The sequence below is a fragment of the Bos taurus genome, chromosome 7 (genome assembly GCF_002263795.3).
Source record: "Bos taurus isolate L1 Dominette 01449 registration number 42190680 breed Hereford chromosome 7, ARS-UCD2.0, whole genome shotgun sequence".
NCBI classification, from domain to species: Eukaryota; Metazoa; Chordata; class Mammalia; order Artiodactyla; family Bovidae; genus Bos; species Bos taurus.
This window is the reverse complement of record NC_037334.1, coordinates 90,291,665-90,312,703: the sequence shown is the minus strand read 5'-3', so window position 1 is coordinate 90,312,703 and position 21,039 is coordinate 90,291,665. Positions and strand designations below refer to the sequence as shown.

General features: G+C 38.1%; 1 protein-coding gene across 1 annotated transcript in view; it reads right to left on the bottom strand.

Annotated features, from left to right (window-relative positions):
• Positions 1-21,039, bottom strand: part of ADGRV1 (adhesion G protein-coupled receptor V1) — a 541,233-nt gene that overhangs the window by 355,426 nt on the left and 164,768 nt on the right. Inside the window, exons 53-62 of the mRNA XM_010807603.4 lie at positions 18,768-18,914; positions 15,966-16,221; positions 14,273-14,475; positions 12,668-12,844; positions 12,126-12,305; positions 11,379-11,558; positions 7,956-8,120; positions 4,072-4,189; positions 2,075-2,198; positions 1-139 (exon numbers count right to left, since the gene is read on the bottom strand). Coding sequence (XP_010805905.2) covers positions 1-139; positions 2,075-2,198; positions 4,072-4,189; positions 7,956-8,120; positions 11,379-11,558; positions 12,126-12,305; positions 12,668-12,844; positions 14,273-14,475; positions 15,966-16,221; positions 18,768-18,914 — 1,689 coding nt within the window. The remainder of the gene's footprint in view (positions 140-2,074; positions 2,199-4,071; positions 4,190-7,955; positions 8,121-11,378; positions 11,559-12,125; positions 12,306-12,667; positions 12,845-14,272; positions 14,476-15,965; positions 16,222-18,767; positions 18,915-21,039) is intronic.

Sequence of the window (21,039 nt, the reverse complement as noted above, 5' to 3'; positions counted from 1 at the left end):
CTGTATCACTACAACGGCCGCAGACTGTCCATCTCGCATCGTCAGCTTTCCTGATGTTTCAGCAAATTCCTCCAAGGAAGGAGGGACTATCCTCCAGGACACTGTGACCTCCCCAGAAATCGCTGGGCCACGAATAAGGCTACAACAATGTAAAATGCATATTTCAGTACACTTTTATTTTCCTAGATACTTGCTGTGTCCTTCAACAATAACAAATGTTCATTCATTCCCAGAACATTATGCATTTTTTTAAACCTCGTATTAGAGTACAGTTCATTTATACTGCTGTATTAGTTTCAGGTGTACAGAAAAGTGAATCACTTAAATATGTTCATATATCCACTCTTCTTTAGATTCTTTTCCCACATAGGTCATTACAGAGTATGGAGTAGAGTTCCCTGTGCTATATAGTAGGTTCTTGTTAGTTATCTATTTTACATATCAAAGTAAAGTTATAGCGTCAGTTGTTCAGTCCTGTCCTACTCTCTGCGACCCCATAGACTGTAGACCACCACGCTCCTCTGTCCAAGGGATTCTCCAGGCAAGAACACTGGAGTGGGTTGCCATTCCCTTCCCCAGAGGATCTTCCAGACCCAGGGATCAAACCAAGGTCTCCCATGATGCAGGCAGATTCTTTAGGATCTGAGCCACTGGGCCCCATTTTACACATAGCAGTGGGTATATATCGATCCCAATCTCCAATTCATTCCTCCCCCACCCTACCCTCTGGTGATCATAAAGGTTTGTTTTCTGCATCTGTGGGCCTATTTCCATTCGGTAGGTACGTTCATTTGCACCCTTTTTTAGATTCCACATTCAGGCGATAGCATATGATATTCGCGTTTCCCTGCCTGACTTACTTCATTCAGTACCACAGTCTCTAGGTCCATCAATGTTGTTGCAAATGGCATTATTTTAAGAACATTATTTGCATTTAAATAATCTTATCTATCAGCTATAAAGCAAATGAAAGTCAGATAATCCCAAGACAACACCCAAAATACTGAGCTTGTATAAATCTGCTTGACAAGAATACTGGCAAAAGCTGCACACTAAAAGCATAAGGTTGAAAGGAATTAAAAAAAAAATGCATGTACAGATTCTTCACCTACTACACAAGGTACAAAGCTCAAACAGACTAAAGAACAGGAAACACTTCGTACATGCAATACTACTGGAAAAACAACCAAAAAGATAGAAGTTTTAACGTAAATCCAGCTACTTTATTGATAGTTGCTATTCCACCCCTCATGAGAGAATTTATAATAAACAAAATTGCCTATGATCATAATGTTGTTGTTGTTTTGTTTAGTTGCTAAATTTGTGTCCATATTTTTTGAGATCCCTTGGATATATAGCCCACCAGGCTCCTCTGTTCGTAGGATTTTCCAGGCAAGAATACTGGAGTGGGTTGACATTTCCTTCTCCAGAGGATCTTCCCAACCCAGGGATCTAACCTGCATCTCCTATGTCTCTTGCATTAGCAGGCAGGATTCTTTACCACTGCACCAGCTGGGAATATCTTAGTTATATAACAGGTCCTAATTTTAGAACATCTTAAAATCTTTGATTCAGATGATTTTTTAAGGAATGATTTTGTAGCTCAGATATACAAGTAGCTCCTATTTTATGGCATAAATGACAAAACAGGGCTGAGAGCTAGACGTTGCTGAGATCTCTTGACATCGCTCAATGTGCTTTCCTTGTCATGGGCTCTGCAAATCATCTAAAAACCACAAACCTCAGATTTAACATCCTGCTACCTGCTAAGTCGCTTCAGTCGTGTCCGACTCTGTGCGACCCCATGGACTGCAGCCTACCAGGCTTCTCCATCTATGGGATTCTCCAGGCAAGAACACTGGAGTGGGTTGCCATTTCCTTCTCCAGATTTAACATCAAGACAGGTCAAAACATACCTTCAGTGTTTATAAAAAATGTGCTCTTACCACAGGATTGTACCAGTTTATAAGAAGAATATGTCTGCACTGAGAGCAATGTATTTAGGGCACAAAAATGCTAATTAAATGCAACTTCAAAATTCTCACCTGGGCAATAAAAATCATGAAGCCCTTACCTGATGATGGCAGTACCATTATATTTTGCTGAGGGTTCTCCAATGAGGACATGCCTAGATGATGGAGCTATCCCAACTTCTCCAGATGCTCCCTTATCTCCTCGAATGATTATTGATGCGCTACCTGAGTTCAAGATGATACATAATACCGCTAATGTAGAAAACACATGTATTTACTTAATACACGCCTGGCAAAGTTCTAAGGGATTTACATATACTAATCCTGTGAGTTAATCTTCATGATAAGCATATAAGTTAGGTACTAATATTATTCTCATTTTACCAACGAAGACATGTAAGCGCAGAGAGGCACTGAACACACTAAGGCAAATGACTTGCCCACAATCACATTTTAATGAAAAGGATAAAATGGGCAGTACTTCCAATACCACTCCCATGACAAGCAAGTATGGGACTGCATTCTACCCTATGCATTAATCCACTCCTACAGTAACCATTCTGCAGTTCACTCTAAGTGGCTATGTGGCTATCTCTGTTAGCTATGTAGCAAAAGCAAGAGTTCTTGGGGACCCTTTTTTTTTTAATTTTCTGACAATCATTTGCTTCTAAGTGTTTATAAAATGTGTCAAGTATTCCTACGAAAATGGAAATAAAAATCATATCAAGTACTTTGAGTATTCATGTCATAATCTGGCACTAACTTAAATGAGCTTGTTTCCAGAAGCACACATTAGAGTTTCAAGAAACAAAGGATGGTATTATTACACTATCACTTTCTGTGGCAATGGGTTAAAGCACCAACAGGGGTTTGCCAAGTGTAAGTATGTCACAGTTGGGAATACATTATGAATTTGTTTATATTAACAAATGATTTACCTTGATCCACCGGTGTACTCTTGTTCTTGCATCTAATTAGTCCATAGAAACATAACTCTGCTGAGTAACACAATGTAAATAACTGAGCTAGCTGACTTAGGATTTATGTAAGAATATAATGCAAAGATATGATTGACTCAAATGCCTGAAGGAAAGTACTCTAGATAAAATGCAAAAAGATTAACTACCCTAGGTGACACCTGGGGTGACAGCATATGATACTCTCTACAATTCTAAGAGTTTCCTTGGCCACAGCATTCTGCTTCTTTGGCCACAAACCCTTGCACAGGATGAAGTTCTTAATTTCAAAAAAGGACATGCAACAGGAACTAAGCTTTCATATCAACGTTGCTGTGCCATTGTTTATGGCCATTACATAATGAAACCATTTTAGCACCATTAATCCTCTTTCTCCAGATGTAAGAAATTTTCACATGGACCATAGGCAAATGAGAACTATGACACCTGTTTCTGAAATGCTGAAATATCTAAGTAGTTATTTTATGATGAAAACAGGTATAGATAGGCTGAAAGAGACATAAATAACAGGCTAAGTTTTAAAACAACATTTTATTACAAAAGTAACTGTGGTCATTTTAAGTATGCATAGAAAATACAGATACTCAAAAACCACCATCAACATTTCAAGTACATAATTCCTTATGTTTATGACATGCATATGAAAAGTGGGATTACACTGAACATGTTATAAAGCCAGTTTTATGAACGTAAAAATTATCCATGTAATTAAATGTTCTTAATTTTGATGCAAGTAAGGCTTTTTCTGCCACATTTTTTGAATACCTGCAGACTTTTCTGTTAAATTTAACCAGTCCCCTGCTGTTGGGTCATTTAGGAAGCTTTCATATTTTACTTTATGAACACTACTAAAGTAAACATCTTTATTTAAAAAAAAAAAAAATCATACAGCTAAGGAGTATGAAAACCCTGGCATGCAACCCTACCAATGCTGCGCGTTATAATTTTAGCTTTAAAAAGTCCTTAGCTGTCATACAAGTAGGAAATAACATCCTCATGTTTTAACAGACATTTTATGAATTATAAAAGCAAACAGTAACCTTCATTGTAACTACTGATTATTTGGTCACATTTTTCCAAAAAAATACTTTTTAATTTCCAAAAACGTCGGGCTCTCTCACCTTTTACTGGAGATATTTCTACCTCATCAACTGAGAGCAGCTGAATGGTGAAACGCCTGTCCTCCTCCAACGTGGCGTCCTGAAGTGTGTGCAGCACAATGGTCTTCTGGGACTCAGTCTACACCAAATGAGAGGAGAACACGTGTTTTCAGAGTGGCCAAACTTAAATTTTGAATGTTCTCATCAGCAGAATGACATTTAAGTTCATAAGCATTTTTTAAAGATGCCCTCTCTTTAAACCCTTTAGAATTATGGGTTTCTTCCAGAGATAATTATTACATAAAAATTAGCTCTGAGCAAAAATCCCATTAAGATTCTTAACAGGAAGAAGGGAAAAATTTTTAACACAACTTTCAAATTTACTGAAAAAATTTACTCTCAGCTCAACCACTGAGAGTTGAATCACTTGAGTTAAATGGCCACAGCATGATATAAATAAATCACAGTGAGAGGTGTAATACTTATAAGGGTTATCTTCCTACTATCCCTTTTTGCTTTTTGCTTTCTACCCACTCCTGCTTCCTTCCTATTCCTTCCACAGGTGTTGCTCTCAAGAGAGCTCATATTATTCCTTCCCTCTCTGGTCTTACACTTAGCTCAGTAATTTCTTGGAACATATGGTAAGTTTTCAGTACAGACTGGAAGAGAAAGAACAAAGAGAAAGAACAAGGAAAAGCAAATACACAGAAGACAACAACCTTAATACTTTGCGAGGTAACCATGACAGAAATCATTTTTATCTTTAAGGTCTCCTCCGATGCTGACTGAAAAAAGTCCAATTTTTCCCATGCATCACTGAATAATTTTCCACAGTTTGAATTCTGCTGTTTATTTCTTCTTATCTCAGTATTGCAGGCTTCCCTGGTGGCTCAGTGGTAAAGAAGTCGCCTGCCAGTGCAGGAGATGCAGATTCGATCCCTGGGTTGTAAAGATCCCCTGGAGAAGGGAATGGCAATCCATTCCGGTATTCTTGAGTGGAAAATCCCATGGACAGAGGAGCCTGGGGGGCTACCGTCCAAGGGCTGGCAAAAGATTCAGACATGACTTAGAGACTAAACAATAAGACTCTTAGTTCTGCAATCATCTTTTCTTTGAGATTTTTATGAATTAAAAGTATTATTTTAATCGCTTCACTCTAGTTGCTCTTTCTTCAGAGTTCCTTTTTTTCTATTTTATAGTACTATACTTCTTAAAAATCTTACATAAGAGCTGCTGCTGCTGCTGTTGCTAACTCTCTTCAGTTGTGTCTGACTCTGTGCGACCCCACAGACGGCAGCCCACCAGGCTCCCCTGTCCCTGGGATTCTGCAGGCAAGAACACTGGAGTGGGTTGCCATTTCCTTCTCCAATGCATGAAAGTGAAGTCGCTCAGTCGTGTCCAACTCTTCGTGACCCCATGGACTGCAGCCTACCAGGCTCCTCCGTCCATGGGATTTTCCAGGCAAGAGTACTGGAGTGGGGTGCCATCGCCTTCTCTGGTATGCCTAGCTACACGCCATTTGTTAGAGTGGAGATATAGGTATGTCAGAGCTGAATATCCAAGAACAAAGCTGTCATGCAGAAGTAAATGAAACGCACCAGGTTGCAGAGCAAAGAACAAGATGGAGGGAGTCATATCCAGGGCCACCCATAAGCTTATCCCTCCTGGTGTTGAGTACTCTGAACAAGGATGGCCTTATTCCCTTGGGGGAAAGATCAGACTATTTGCCACTTTGGCATGAATATCCTGCTAACATCAGAAAACCTTTCTAATCATCTGGGAAGCAGATCTAGTGATTAGAATCCAGCAACTGAAAACTGACTGTTCATTATTACTATGTGAAATCACTAAAGAAATTTCAAAGTAATCTCTAAATTCTTCTCATGCCAAGTGAGGATTTTACAGAGAGCTAGGCCATGTAACTGAGAGGTCTCCTGGGCCATCACATATCAAAATCTAAGACATGAGTGGTTGAAACATCTGTGACATCTGACGTGGGATCACTAATTCCATTAGAGAAACCAATACCTCAAAAAAGGCGGCAGAATGTCCCAAGTGGCAAATGGATTGCCAGAGGGCATCACTGACTCCATGGACTGTCCACGGAATTCTCCTGGCTAGAATACTGGAGTGGGTAGCCATTCCCTTCTCCCTTCCCAACCCAGGGATCAAACCCAGGTCTCCCACATTGCAGATGGATTCTTTACTAGCTGAACCACCAGGGAAGCCCAATCACCAATTAGAAAATTGAAAGAAAAAAATGTATTTGCTTCTGTGTTGCTTGGTGTTGAAAGCTCTCATAAAAGGTCACTAGACTCAAAAAAAAAAAAAAAAAAAAGACTATGTTTCATTGGAATTATCTTTAAATGTATGGTCAGTTTTCTTTTAGAAGGCCACCTTGGGGACCTTCTACTCTCTTATTTTTTATCTCGTTTACAGAAATTCATCTGCTTAGACTTTCTACATCTACTATATATCTATTAGAATCAATTTCATATAGGCGTTTACATTTGAGGCCTGGCGTGTTGCGATTCATGGGGTTGCAAAGAGTTGGACGCGACTGAGCAACTGAACTGAACTGAACTGATACAAAGTAATCTCTTACAATTTTATGCTTTCTCTTTTAACAGTTCTTTCTTACTTGGTCTTATCCTGTGAGATTATTTTTTGTGGCTTTTTAAAAAACTTATCCACCAGTTCTACAGTTTTTCTGGGTTTTAACTAATTCCCTTTTGTTTTCATTGTTATGAATTTAAGAATGATTTATGCGAACGTGAAAGTAAAAACCATGAAAGACGGATAAATCCAGACTCCCCAGTTTCTTCTCTTGTTTACTTGTCTATCCCAAAGCCAATCATACTATCGTATTTACCTCTAATACATACTATCTTAAATTCAGTTGGGGAAGGCCAGCCTCCATCCTTCTTTGTGAGTTTCTTGCTATTCTTGGTCTTTTACATCTCCATAAAGGTTTTAGAATCAGCCTGTCAATTCTCTTCCACTTTGCCATCCCTCCTTCCAGGATAAAAGACCTCAGAGTCTGGCTGATAACTACTAGTTGGCTCTAGTTAGAATGGAGTCATGGAAACCCTGTGCTTGGATTAACTGGGAGGAAGGTACAGCCAGGATTCCTTCCGAGAGGCTCTGTGTTCTATGTTTTAGAGCTGAAAGTTCTACGGGTAAGAAGACATCATGGATCATTTTAAGCAGGAAATGGCAAAACAAGATCTTCCTTTCAGAAAGGCAGGAGGAGAAAGGGATGAGACAGGACGAGATGGTTGGATGGCATCACTGACTCAAGAGACATGAGTTTGAGCAGACTCCGGGAGATGTTGAAGGACAGGGAAACCTGGTGTGCTGCTGTCCATGGGGTCATACAGAGTCGGACACGACTGACCGAAAAAAATAAATCAGAGGCACAGATGATGGACAGAAAAAAGATTTGGAGTGGGACCATCAGTTAAAAGATTACCCAAGGAGAGATGATGGAGGCATGGACTGTCACAACCATGACAGAGCAGGAGGAACAGAAAGAAAGGGTATTTAAAAGGGAACACTGACCAATCTCGGTTGTCAAATATACGCAAGAGTTACAGGACAGATGGAGATGGGGACGGCAGCTGGATGCCTGGCTTGCTTGGCCGGTTTTGCCCTCAATCAGGGGAGGCAATGTGGACAGCAGAGTAGTTTTAATGGTTGGATGTAGGCAGTGTCAAAACTAAATTTGATTTCAGACATTTAGGGGTGTGTATGTGTGTGTGATTTTCCCACGGTGCATATGATTTCAAAAAATTCCAAACATAGTGAATACTATTAATATCAAATGAATTTATAAGCAATACTATGGAAAAGAACATCAAAGACAAATTAGAGAAAAACTGCAAGCATCCTGACAATGACTATACCTCATTAAAATGAAGCGTCCCACTTAAAGGACTGAGGTCATCCTTAGCCATCTCGTCTAGGGTCCACTGAAGTCGGACAGCTCCTTTACCTCCTGGGGACCGGACAACGGTCAATGTCACATATGAATCAGGGTCATCAGACAAAAGGGATTCATCTACCATTACCTGAAAAAGAGAAAATCAATTTCTGAATCTAGAGTTCTATTCATGGAATCACGTGGCAGAAAAAAAAAAATGCTTCACCAAATCCCATTCTCTTTTTGTCCTAGACACTCAGCTACTTGGCATTTCCTAACTTCTTTTGCAATTAGGTGGAGATTGTTATGGAATATCTGGCATAAAAAATAGAGGCAGAGCCTGCTAATCACAGTCTGGCCAACAGTTTCCCACACAATCTCCATATTCCCTCTGTCTCCATTTGCTGGGTGATTAAAGGAGGCAGAGTCACAGATGGAGAGTCTAGTGCCTGAGATGCCAGTTGGAGAAGAGGTATTCATAAGACCCCAACTTGGAAGAGCATCATAGGACTTTGGCATAAAGAAGAAATAAACTATTAAGGAACTGAGATTTAGGGATTCTTTTTATGGTAGTAAGACTCCCCACATAATACAGACCTAATATGAATTACACACATTGACTCTGTGAAGCAAAGTACAAACTGAGCCTATTCCATGCATTTGCTATGTAAATACAAAAATATGGCACAACACCTTCCATTTTCAAGAAAGACACCTATTTGCGGTTGTTTTTTTTTTTTTTAATGACATTTTGCATTGGTGCCAAGAGTAGAGATTTGGAGCCAACTGATATTTATTGGGACTTCCCCAGTGGCTCAGATGGTAAAGCATCTACCTACAATGCAGGAGACCCGGGTTCGATCCCTGGGTCAGGAAGATCCCCTGGAGAAGGAAATGGCAACCCACTCCAGTACTCTTGCCTGGAAAATCCCATGGATGGAGGAACCTTCTTACATATACTATGGGCATCCCTAGTAGCGCAGACAGTAAAGAATCTTCCTGTAACACAGGAGACCCAGGTTCAATCCCTGAATCGGGAAGCGCCCCTGGAAAAGGGAATGGCTACCCACTCCAGTATTCTTCCTTGGAGGATTCCATGGACAGAGGAGCCTGGTGGGCTACAGTCCATGGGGTCAGACACGACTGAGCAACTAATATTTTCACCTTACCTTATTTAAGCCTCACAAAAACTAAGAAATCTGAGGGCCAAAGATATACATCTATTAGGAGAAAAGGAATCTGGGATTTAGTTATAATAATTTGATTTCACACTAACTGTTGTTCATACCACTCCTCAGAGACCAAAAATATCAAATAAGAGAGAGTTAAGTGAGAAAGAAAAAAAATCCATTATTAACAAACTGCATATATAAGTCCTTTTTGTTTCTATAAATAGTAACATTCTAGTTTCAGCTTCACAAGCGTATTTCCATAAGTCTCTGCTTTACCCAGGGCTTTGGTATATTTAGCACATTGTCCTGGGAGCAGCTTATTAATTTTGACAGATTAATACCAATAATCTTGTCTCAGGGTTTTTCAATTCTGAATCTAATCAGTATTACCAAATAATGCTACCAGAATATTCACTATGTGCACAAAATACTGTATCTTATAGATACACATTAAATTCCATGTTATCAAGAGCTTCTGGCTGAAAAAACAGATAAGATATAAGGAAAGGAGCCACAAAGGGTGAGCAACAAGCTACTGCTATTGTTATCAACAAGTAAAATAGCAATTGACACCTACTGAGGGTAAAGCCCAATTATATATGCTTTACATTTAACAACTCACTCCTCACGACAAGAGTTTGGGCACCTTAGATCTTACTTTTAGATGATTAGACAAGTTGGAAATCTGAGGCTATTACAGTAAGACAGTAGTACCCAGATCAAGGGTACACTAAGGCTTTTGCAGTAAACTTTACAACTGCAGCTAAAATTAAATGAATAAATAGAAATTTTTTATGAATAATAGTGGAACTCTTCATTTTCTCAAAAAGTGAAAGAAACTCGTAAAGACACTCCCCAACAGCTAAGTCCAAAAGTGTGACTAAGTGAAAAGTAAAAACATTATTATAAGGTTTCATCAACTGGAGGCTGGACTACTTAAACCCTGAACATTTATAATCTAACCTCGAAGCTAATAGAGAATACATTTTTAGCACATTGCATATATTTTATAAAAATAAACTGCATATTCATATACACTATTACTCTGCATATATGCAAAGAAGGCCTGGATGGAAATATAATCAAATACTAATGTATGTACCTTAGAGCAGTAATATTATGGCTTTTTTCTTTATACCTTTTGTATTTCCCAGACTTCTTAGGCTGCCTGCAAAACACTCACGGATACTCTTGTGTGAATCTTCCACCCTTTACAAAACACTTACTTCCACTCATTCCTTTCTCAAGGAAGAGTATCATGAGACTACAGCAGCACAAGTACTGTGTTCTTCTATAGTTTCCACTTTCTTACGAAGTTGAAATTTCAATGATCAAATAATTAGGCCGTTATTAGTGTCTATCTAAATTGTGGTGCAAGCCGTAGTTCTAGCCTTGCAGCCAAAGAACAGTAAAGATAATAAGCATTAGAACTATTTGCTATTATTTAAAATGATCTAAGGTGAATTACTGATTATCTATAAGTGACAAAATAAAGGGAATGGCGACACAGGAGCCAGAAAAGTTGTTGTACATAAAAATTATCTAAAGATTCGTATGGCTGTTTCATCCTGAAACTTCCTTTAAAAGATAAAGTCATAGAAATTATGATGTAATCATTATGTCAATAATTATGATACACTTTACTTTATATTTAAGGTGTAGAGATAATTTAGTACGAGTCAAAGCTTTTCTCTCTCAGAGGCTGAACCAATAATAATTGGGCTCACTCTTGTAGGTCTTGAAAGCAGGCAGTCAAGGGGAAGTAAGAGGGGAGAGAGAAGAAATACAAGGAAACACATGAGTCAGGGCTGACTGTAGTGTTTTGTTCAATATAAATCAAGATAGAAGACCCAAGAGGTGAGGAATATAAATCTCTCCCCAGCCAAACCATCTTGGGGTCAGGACGTAACAGAATCTGGATGGCAGTCTGGTAGCAGAGCAGGTAGAGAACAGAAAGTCCAGACAAAAGTACCTCGTGGTCTGTCACAGCCAATAATGGAAATGTGTTCTCCTTTTTAACTGCCTGATGCTAAGAGCTCTCATTCCTGTGAAACTGCCTAGGTTCGAGGACTGGCCCCTAATTCAACAGTCAACTCAAAAGAGCCTTGAGAAAAGAAGCTTTAAGTAAAGAGTAATGAAATCTAGAAAAAAAGAAAATTACCTTTCTGCTATAAATTAAATGAAAAATGAGCCTAGAGGAAAGCACCCCGCACCCCCTGATATATTTCACTTACAGTCTTTTCTTCAAATCCAAATACTCCAAATGGAGAGTCATTTTGTGGAATAACAACAGTTACCACAACGTCATCGCCAAGTCTGCCACCTCCAGCCGCCTTGATTAAGGAAATATTGAACATCTCCAAGAGCTCAAATTCATCATCATCAATTATGGTGATTTCTATCACTGCCGTAACCTATAAAAGAAAAGAAGGAAGAAAGGAAAGAGGGAGGGAGAGATAGAAGAAGGAGGGGGAGAGGCTGTGCTCCTGTTCTATCACTTTAGTCTTTTTAATTGTTAAAAAAAAAAAAAAAAAACTGTTGGATAACAATAAATGTACATAATAAATATCTTTAGTAATAAATGTACAAACTTTTGGTGCAAATCCTAAATAAATATTTATATTTATAAACATTAAAAAACAGAATAAAAAAACCTAAAATTCATAGGAATAGTCTAGTTCATCAGGCAATATTTTATACATTCTTAGGCACCTCTAAGCCAATTATTATCCTTTTATAACTTTATTTAAAATAGAATACAAAGTGGGAAAGCTCAGAAAGGGTGAGATTCTTGCTTATTTATATCCTCTCTCCATGTCCATTAATAAATTATATATTACCTAACAATATCTCTGTTAGCCTGACATGGGAATTTAGAATATTATACATTTAGCCATCACCACTGCACGTTCATTTGGTAGATGCCTATAAAATGTCTGAAGTACAACCAAAAACTGCTAATATGTCTGTGACTAACATACCTGTCTATCTGCAAATTCAAGAATCCCATGAGACGGCTTAAAGTCTTCCAGGCCAGCACTGTCCACTGTTGCTTTCCAATAAACCTTTACTGCCCCAAAGCTTCCAGCCAGCCGAACTACAGGAATTTGAAGAACGTTCAGGGGTGGAGGCACCTCATAGGCAGTAATAACTCCAACATCCTTTAAGTAAAGAATATGTAAGTTAAAATGCAAGACAAAAGTAACTCTTACAATTCATCACTATCTAAATTTATTATCTCTACTACTAGTTCTTATACTTTACTCTTCAAATTAATAGCTGGATATAAGTATGCATATTCAGTCTTCAGAACTCTTACATTTAAATGTATTATAAATAAACTTGCTTAATCCCTTGGTCTAGCTCAAAGAGAGCTTAAGAATTAGTCTATAAGAAAAACTTTGAGAGATATTTATTAATATCTACAATAAAAGTAAATTATTTTTCAGAAAATACGGGACACTGGCCCAATCAGCAGGTGCAAGCTTTTGTATTACTATAAGTATGTGAAAGTTCATCTCACTCTGGTAACGTGGAACTTAAAAATTCCTCTGGGATCATCATTTTCTTCAATCATTATCTCAGCCATTTCCAGCCCCGGCCTTCGCACACTGGGCTGTCCTGCAGAGAAGTCAGAGTTCACCAGGCGCACCTCTGTGATGCTGACAATAAAGCCTTCCTCCAGCTCGGGAACATCATCCTAGGTGCCAAGAACCAAGGGAGAAGAGAGAGAGACGGGGTCTTATTTTTTAAAACACATTCAATTTGCAATGGAAATGTAATATTTTTCAGTAAAAAAATGACATCCACAGGAATAGGCTGCTCTACAACACACACAAAAATATTCCTTTTTTATGTTTTAATACATTTCTATTGACAACCTCAGAATCTAAGGGGATATTTAAGCATATGGATGATGTTACCCAATGGAAGCCACACACTCATGAGCAAGTAAAATAAATTTAAAAAAAAATCTATCCTACAATTTTGACCACATACTATTGAATATGTTCTATATATATGACAGTCCCTCAATTTAGGAGAAGGTGGTAAATGCTTCATACATCTTAAAAATGAAAGTTCTACACTTTAAAAAATCTAATTATAATCTTATATTTTAATTAACTTTAAAAAAATTGTTATCTTACTTTTCAATAGGTAATAAAAAATTTCAAAAGCTAGAATACTTAGTGAAAATGAAAGGAAGTCTCTGTTCTATCCCTTATGTCTTTCCAGAATGTCCTCTCCATAAGCCACTATTATCTAATACCATGAATACCACTATTAATAACACTATATTATACAATATTATATTCACTCAATAATATGATTACAATTAATATTATATAGTACACAATATAAATATTTAATTATATATTAGTGATAACACTATTAACCAATTTCAGTTTCCTTTCCTTCATTACAGATGTATATACGAAGTGTATACACATTCTCCTTAGACAAAGGAGAGAAAGAGAATGATCTAATCTATCTGAAGACTAATCTTAATTCAAGTAATCATATGAAACTGATACTCAAAATAACCAGATGAACTTGGGCATTTTATTCATTCAGTCATTAGTTGAAAACAACTAACAAACCAACAGAATAAAGGATCCAACCAGACATATAATCAATCCAAATTCAATGCTTCAAAGTTCATTCCAGCAATATTCCAGTTCGAAAATAAATATAAAAAATGAATTCACTTGTTATTTTTATCTTTACATTATAAAATATTCATTATTATCAAATATTAGAGGTTTCCCTGGTGGCTCAGTGGTAAAGAATCCACCTGCAAAGCAGGAGATGCTGGAGACATAGCTTTAATCCCTAGGTTGGGAAGATCCCCTGGAGAAGGAAATGACAACTAACTCCAGTATTCTTGCCTGGAAAATTCCACAGACAGAAGAGCCTGGTGGACTACAGTGTTGCAAAGACCCAGACCTAACTGAGTGACTGAGCACACATATTAAATATTAGGGTGAGTGGGAGTATTAGAGTACTTACATCTTAATATTCTAAAAGTATATTTTTTAAAGATTTTACCTTTAAGAGCATCACATTTTTATCTTTTATCTTCATTTTCCTTTATTATCATATCATACTCATTGAAGCCTAGACTCACCGGCAAAATGGCAACTTTGACATAAGTTTCTTTTATGTTTTCTTTCATTATTATCATTGTTTCTTGTAGCACATAGTCTTTATTCTCAGTGGCTTGATTATTGATGTGCAGTAAGAAATTGGGTTTAGCTACCAACTGAATGGCTATGTCTCCAAGTAATCCTTTATCGCGAACGATTTGTAACTGAAGAGCGGTGACGTTCTCTACGAGACAGACGTGCCTTAAGTAAGTAAACTTTTCTAACAGCTGTTGATGCTATTCTAAGCACTTAGGGTGGAGTGTTCTGACTATCTCTTCTAGACAGGTAAAGAAAGACAGATAAACAAAGGCAATGTATACTCCCAAGGAATACTTCGTGCTTTTCCCAACCAGTCACCAGAGCTGTGCTGAAATCACCATACACTGCCCGCATTAGTTCCCAGTTTTAAACCCTCACTTCTGGGTCTCCCTCACTCTCCTACGCTGCACATGGCATGCCCATTAACAGAACTGCTGAAAATACTAAGAAAGTGCGTACCTGGAGGATGAGCAGAGGGGCTAATGACAAATGCTAAGAAGATTCTTCAAAAACGAAAAATTAAACACACACAGTCATTTAATGACTCATTATTAAAAGAGCAAGTTTGTCCTTTGGCTATCACAGAGCTCAAAGTATCTCACAACACCTATTTCATTTCTTAGATTTTTAAAATTTAATTTGCTAAAAATGAAAAAAAAAAAAAAAAGAAAAAGGCATGTCAATCTTCCCTACCAGTCTGTGAGTTTCTAATGACCGAATACCATGTCCTTGCTTCCAAAACATGTAGCGTGATTTTTGGTACTTACTAGGTGCTATGGTTGCTGAATGGATAACAGATCATTTTACTTTAAGGCTACCATTTCTGTTCCCATATATACAGACTTATAAAGACCTACGTGAATAATTACATGTCATTTTTCTCCATCAGTTATTTAAATGAAAGGTCCTTAAAAGACGTCTGTTTCTATTTGAAAATTTTAGAACCTTCAGATAGCATAGTCTTAATACTGGGATGGCCAAAAGATTCGTTCAGATTCTTCTGTACTGTCTTATGAAAAAACCCAAACAAACATTCTGAGCAACCCAATACATACGTATTATATTTAACCTTTTATTTAAATAAGTCAAATGACCTTTATCTATAAAAATCTACTTGTTCTACAATTTATACAAATAGTCAGGCAAAGATGTCAACATGAAACTCAAAGGAAACAGGGAAATAGAAACTGATCAGTCATACTTCACAGAAAAATATTATTCTAATTATTGCTTTGGGTTTAATAATTAACATCTCAAGTACCACATGAATTTCCCTGTGCTGTTGACTGTTTTCTATAACTATTGAAAATCTATACAGGAGAAACTGAGCAAGAAAAGAGAACAGATAGATTAAAAATGAAAAAGAGAAAGTTAAAACAAAAACCAAACACTTCTACTACAATGATTTACTAAAACATTAATATTTCTATTACGACAGTAATATCTCAAAAGTATTTCATACAGCCATAATGACACGATCAGACAATTTAATAAAGACAAATAAAAAGTAAAAAGGATTACGACCTGTCGAACTGAAAAATATCATACAAAAAGAAATTTATATCCCCAGTAAATATTAGAATTAAAATATTCAATAAAACTTATGAGAACCTGAAAATATCTAACAAGATTTACCTTTAGGCTCCGCTACTTTAATGAAGAGAGACTCAGCATGCCAGCCAACCAAGCCATAAGGTGAGTCATTGGGCAGAGTGGTTATCACAGACTTGTTTCTTTTCTGATCAATAGTAGCACCTTTTGATGGGTCCTCAACCCCTTCTGTGATAATACGGATGAGTGTTACAATGACAATCTCTGACAATTCTGGTAGATCATCAGCAAGAACAGTCAGAGTAATTGTAGACAGTGCCTGGCCTTCAGAAAATGAAATCTAAAATTTTAAAGAAAGAGGATTTTATTTATATTTTAGTTATCACTGTGCAGTAAGAATATCAAAGGTTAGATTACCTTTTAATACTGACCATATCTTAAATAAGCAACAACATATGACCCTACAAATCAATCAAATGCCTTTCACATGAGAAAGAGAAGATTTTTAGGAAAAAGAAAAAGTAAACCACTACTAAAACTTAAGCTAATAAATCATGTAACCAAACTGTCCTGTCCTGGAACCTACATTCTTAATGAAACACTGATTACACACTCACTCTCTCTCTCTCTCTCTCTCTGAAAAGTTAAGTCCTAGGTACCATATATAAAATCTATAAACATTAAATATCTTCCTCTACAAAATTTTTGCTAGGAATGATACTTCCCTTGCTTAAATTCTGAATGTATTATTTAACAATGATTCAGTCAAAACAGAAGTAGAAAGTCAGAGATACAAATCAGAGCAGCTCTCTCCTGTGTCTCCATTATCTGAAGATTCAAAACTGAATTTGCTAAAAGGCACCTGGAGTCCTTTCTGATAGGCTTCTGTCTGTTTCTTGAATGTCATTTCCCTTTGTTCCCCACCTCAGAATTTATTCTCTAGTAATAGGACACAGGACTTCCCTCGTGGCTCAGATAGTAAAGAATACACCTGCAAGGCAGGAGACTCAGGTTCAGTCCCTGAGTCGATAAGTTCCCCTGGAGTAGGAAATAGCATCCCACTCCAGTATTCTTGCCTGGGAAATTCCATGGACAGAGGAGCCTGGCAGGTTATAGTCCATAGGGTCACAAAGAATCAGACAAGACTGAGCAATTAACACTTACTTACTTACTTATTAATAGGGATACAAACTATTTACAACTATTTAAACTAGCATTACAAGCCTATTTTGCTGGCACTCATCTCTCCACCTAGAGAAGGCACTTCAGGATATAAACTCAAGAGCTTTATTAATAAAATCAGGAGTAAGAACACTACTGCCCTTTGGTCAAATCCATTTTTTAGAAATCAAGTTTTATTGGCAAACAGAAAAGCTCATTTGATCACATATTGTCTATTGCTGCCATGTGCTACAAGGCAAAGCTGACAGCTGGAGAAAAGACCATACAGGCCCTAATGTCTAAAGTATTTACTATCGGATCCTTTACAGAAGTTACTCACCTTTGGATAAAATACTTCTCATCCAAACTACAGTCCACACTTAAAGACACTCTTAGGCATTTAAATTAGAAGTAATTTTAATTAAGCTTACATGAGAAATACTAATTGGAGAAATGTAATTCAGAACCTGAGAAATACAACTTAAAAGTTTTTGGTAGTTTGAATACATATTCACTGCAATACAATTTGCCATAATATTCTTAAGACACTTTGCTCCAATCATCTTTCCAATGATGCAGAAATCTAGAAATGATGAACCAGAATAAACACCTACCCTGTTTAGATAAAATTCCACGAGAGGTCTTTTAAAAGCACTCTTCAGAGAAACACTTGGGCAAAATACACAAGAGTAATCTATTAAACCCAAGACAAGTCAAGGAAACAACCCATCCTCCAGTTAGGAACCAAAAGCCCCTTGAACCCTCTCTTTGTGAGTCGCCTACTTCTTTGGCCCATTCTGAGTCCCTCCTCAAACTTGTGTCATGGATGTCTACTACCCTCCAACAGCACATAATGTGATACTCTCCCAGACCCCTTCCTGTGACTTATGTACCTATCCCGCAGCTATTGGGAATAACAGCTTCTGTATTTCTCATAGGAACTGTCCTCAGCCGCAGCACACTATTGTATCCAAAGTTATGCCCCAAAGGGCTTCCCAGGTGGCTCGGTGGTAAAGAATTCACCTGCTAAAGTCGGAGATGCAGGAGACACAGGTTTGAGCCCTGGGTTGGGAAAATCCCTTGGAGAAGGGAATGGCAACCCACTGCAGTGTTATTGCCTGGGAAGTCCCGTGGACAGAGGAGCCTCTTGAGCTACAGTCCAGGCGGTTGCAGGTAGTTAGATGCAGCTGAACACACACGTGTGCCCCCAAAACAGAGGTGATCTGAGACCATGGATGGGTAAATCAGGGCTGCGATATCACACCCCTCCCTCAAGCTGGAAAACAGGAAACTCCACAACTGCTGACCACACAACTCTGGTCTACTTTTCCATACACCTGGCTATTTCACATGTACTTGTTCTCTATTCATAGCTTCTATTCTACCCACATCTCAAAACCACATTTCCAGCTCCACATGCATTGGTTTTATCTTTCTGAGAGTGTAATACACCCATAATCTGGCTGACTAGTGTACTGAATTTCAGAAGGGATAGTGTTTTTACAGGTAGTTTTGATATTACAGGGGCAAAAAGGAAGAATCACTACAATAAAACTAACCTTAACATGTAGCCCTCTCTATGGTGATTAGGAGGAATCCAGTGGTGACATGGTCAAACTCAAGTACTTCACCCATGCCCACCACCCATGGGCAGGGTTTGGTCCCATGTATCAAGAGTAACCACAATTTAAAAGTGACTTTCCTATAATGTTTTAAATTACATACCACTCCTGAGGTAGGAAATATATCACTAATACTTCCGTCAGCTTCCCACGCTACGGTTATACGACCATATGTTCCTTTTAAGCGTTCCACATTCAAGGTTACTAGGCTATCTTGCTCCATTTCTTCCACTTGCTTATATAATGAATTCTGGAAAATAAACAGGAAGCTGCAGAGAGCTATTTGAAATTATCTAAGCAGACTTTTATTTCACGGTAGCATGCATTTGCAAAATTCACAGTACTAAGCAACATATTAAGTAAAAAACAATAATTTTTAAAATGGTAATGTGGATGACCATGACTGTACTTTAAAACATGCGAGTTTGAATAAGTAAAAGACTAAGTTAAAGTAAATGAAAATGTTAATTTTATAGCTTTTTTTCCCCCAGCTCTATATTTTTCAAATTTTCTTCAATACACGTACATCATTTTTATACTCAGAAAGCATGCTCATTTTTATAAGCAGTATACACAGCATGTAAGCAGCTTGTAGAACAGCAACGTCATAGGGAAGTCAGCAGAACAGAGAAGCCTTCTTCCTCCCCTACATTAAGCTCTGGCAATCCTTCCAGGTCTTTGCTTCCTGATTGTAAAGTAAAAGTGTTTGGTCTACGTGGTCTGCAAGGTCCCATCCAAATGTAATGACATCATGAGAACCCAGGAGCTCCTTTCTGATCATTGACAAATGTCTCCTATCCTTACACTCATATCCTCTGAAACATTTCCACAGGCTGTGACGCTCCCATGGATAATGTTCCATTAGCCCATGCTCTTTACAACTGTTTTTCCTGCCGGAACGATCCCTCTCCCTCCTGTTAAAATCCCCTACTCCTCGGCTCACCTATACTTCTGAGCCTCTTTCCTTTGTTCCAGACTGATTTTTGCATCTCTCTGACTGGAACTTTCTTTGCCCAAAGCCTGCAACTTCTAGTGCAGCTATTTAACGAACTTTTCCTCAAAATTAATACTCCAAAGAATCTCTTCTTAAATAACCCTGCTTCCTCCATAGGCAATACAGAGAGAATACAAAGACTTTAAAAAATCTTCCCAGTAAGGTTTTTCCTGTTTCTTTACTAAATCTGAAAAAAAAAACTCCATTCATTTCTCAAATGAAATTAAAAAATTTCATTTAAGCTTATGAAAGCTTCTAGTTAGAATGCTAATTTGAGAAGATATCCAACCCTATGGCAATATTTTACACAGCATCTCAACACACTGTTACACAGTAATAAAATCCTGCTCAAGGCGATCAAACATTCCTACAGAAAGCGCTTTGATTTTAAAATATGCGTGTAATTTCTTCACAAAAGACAATGCTTTTTAAAAAAAATAAAGAAAATGCCATTTCAAAAAAGAAGCCTCTCTCTGGTTTCACACCGTCTATTAACAAGGATTGGTAAAATGAGGATTTAATATAGCCAGAAAATATTCAAGAAATTGTCAGCATCTTCTTCAGTCCCGTCTTGGAATGAGGTTGCCCAGACACAAGAGGCCTGTACTGAGGGACTTGACTGAGTGGACTGAAGAAACCCAGGATTCTGTCTATTGGCAAGGATCACACCACAGTGATGTGATAGCTTTGAAGCAATTATGAAACAAGTTTCACAAACAGAGGTCTATGCTTAGGCAGTTGAGGAACACAATAGACTCCCCAACTGCAGCATGACCTGGGGGGAGAGGATGAGGCTGAGCGGCGAGCATGTGGGTTCCTGCCCCAGGAGCTACGGTTCCATCCTCTAAACTTGTATAAGACCCAGAGAAGCCCATGGGAGTCTTCTGTTTCCTCTCCCGCATAATGACAGGTTCACAGGAAGCACCGACTGTGTGGCGGGAACTTTTCTGGTTCCGGGAAAGCTGCAAAGAAAGTGGTGTGCGCGCTCTATGCTCTTGCAGGTATGCATGCTAAATGCTTCCAGTCACGTCCAACTCTCTGCAACCCCATGGACCGTAGCCTAGCAGGCTCCTCTGTCCCTAGGATTCTCCAGGAAGAATACTGGAGCGGGTTGCCATGCCCTCCTCCAGGGGATCTTCCTGGCCCAGGGATTGAACCCGTGTCTCTTATGCCTCCTGCACTGGATGTAGGTTCTTGACCTCTAGCACCACTTGGGGAGTCCCTCATGCTCTTAAATATTAGCGGAAAAAAAACAAAACAGACAAACTAGGCTGTTCTAAGTGCCATAAGGAAGATTAAGGTGAAATAAAAAGCAATAGACTACTGGTGGGAGTCACATTTTTCAATCACAAAAGGCCTTTCTCATAAGATGGCATTTCAG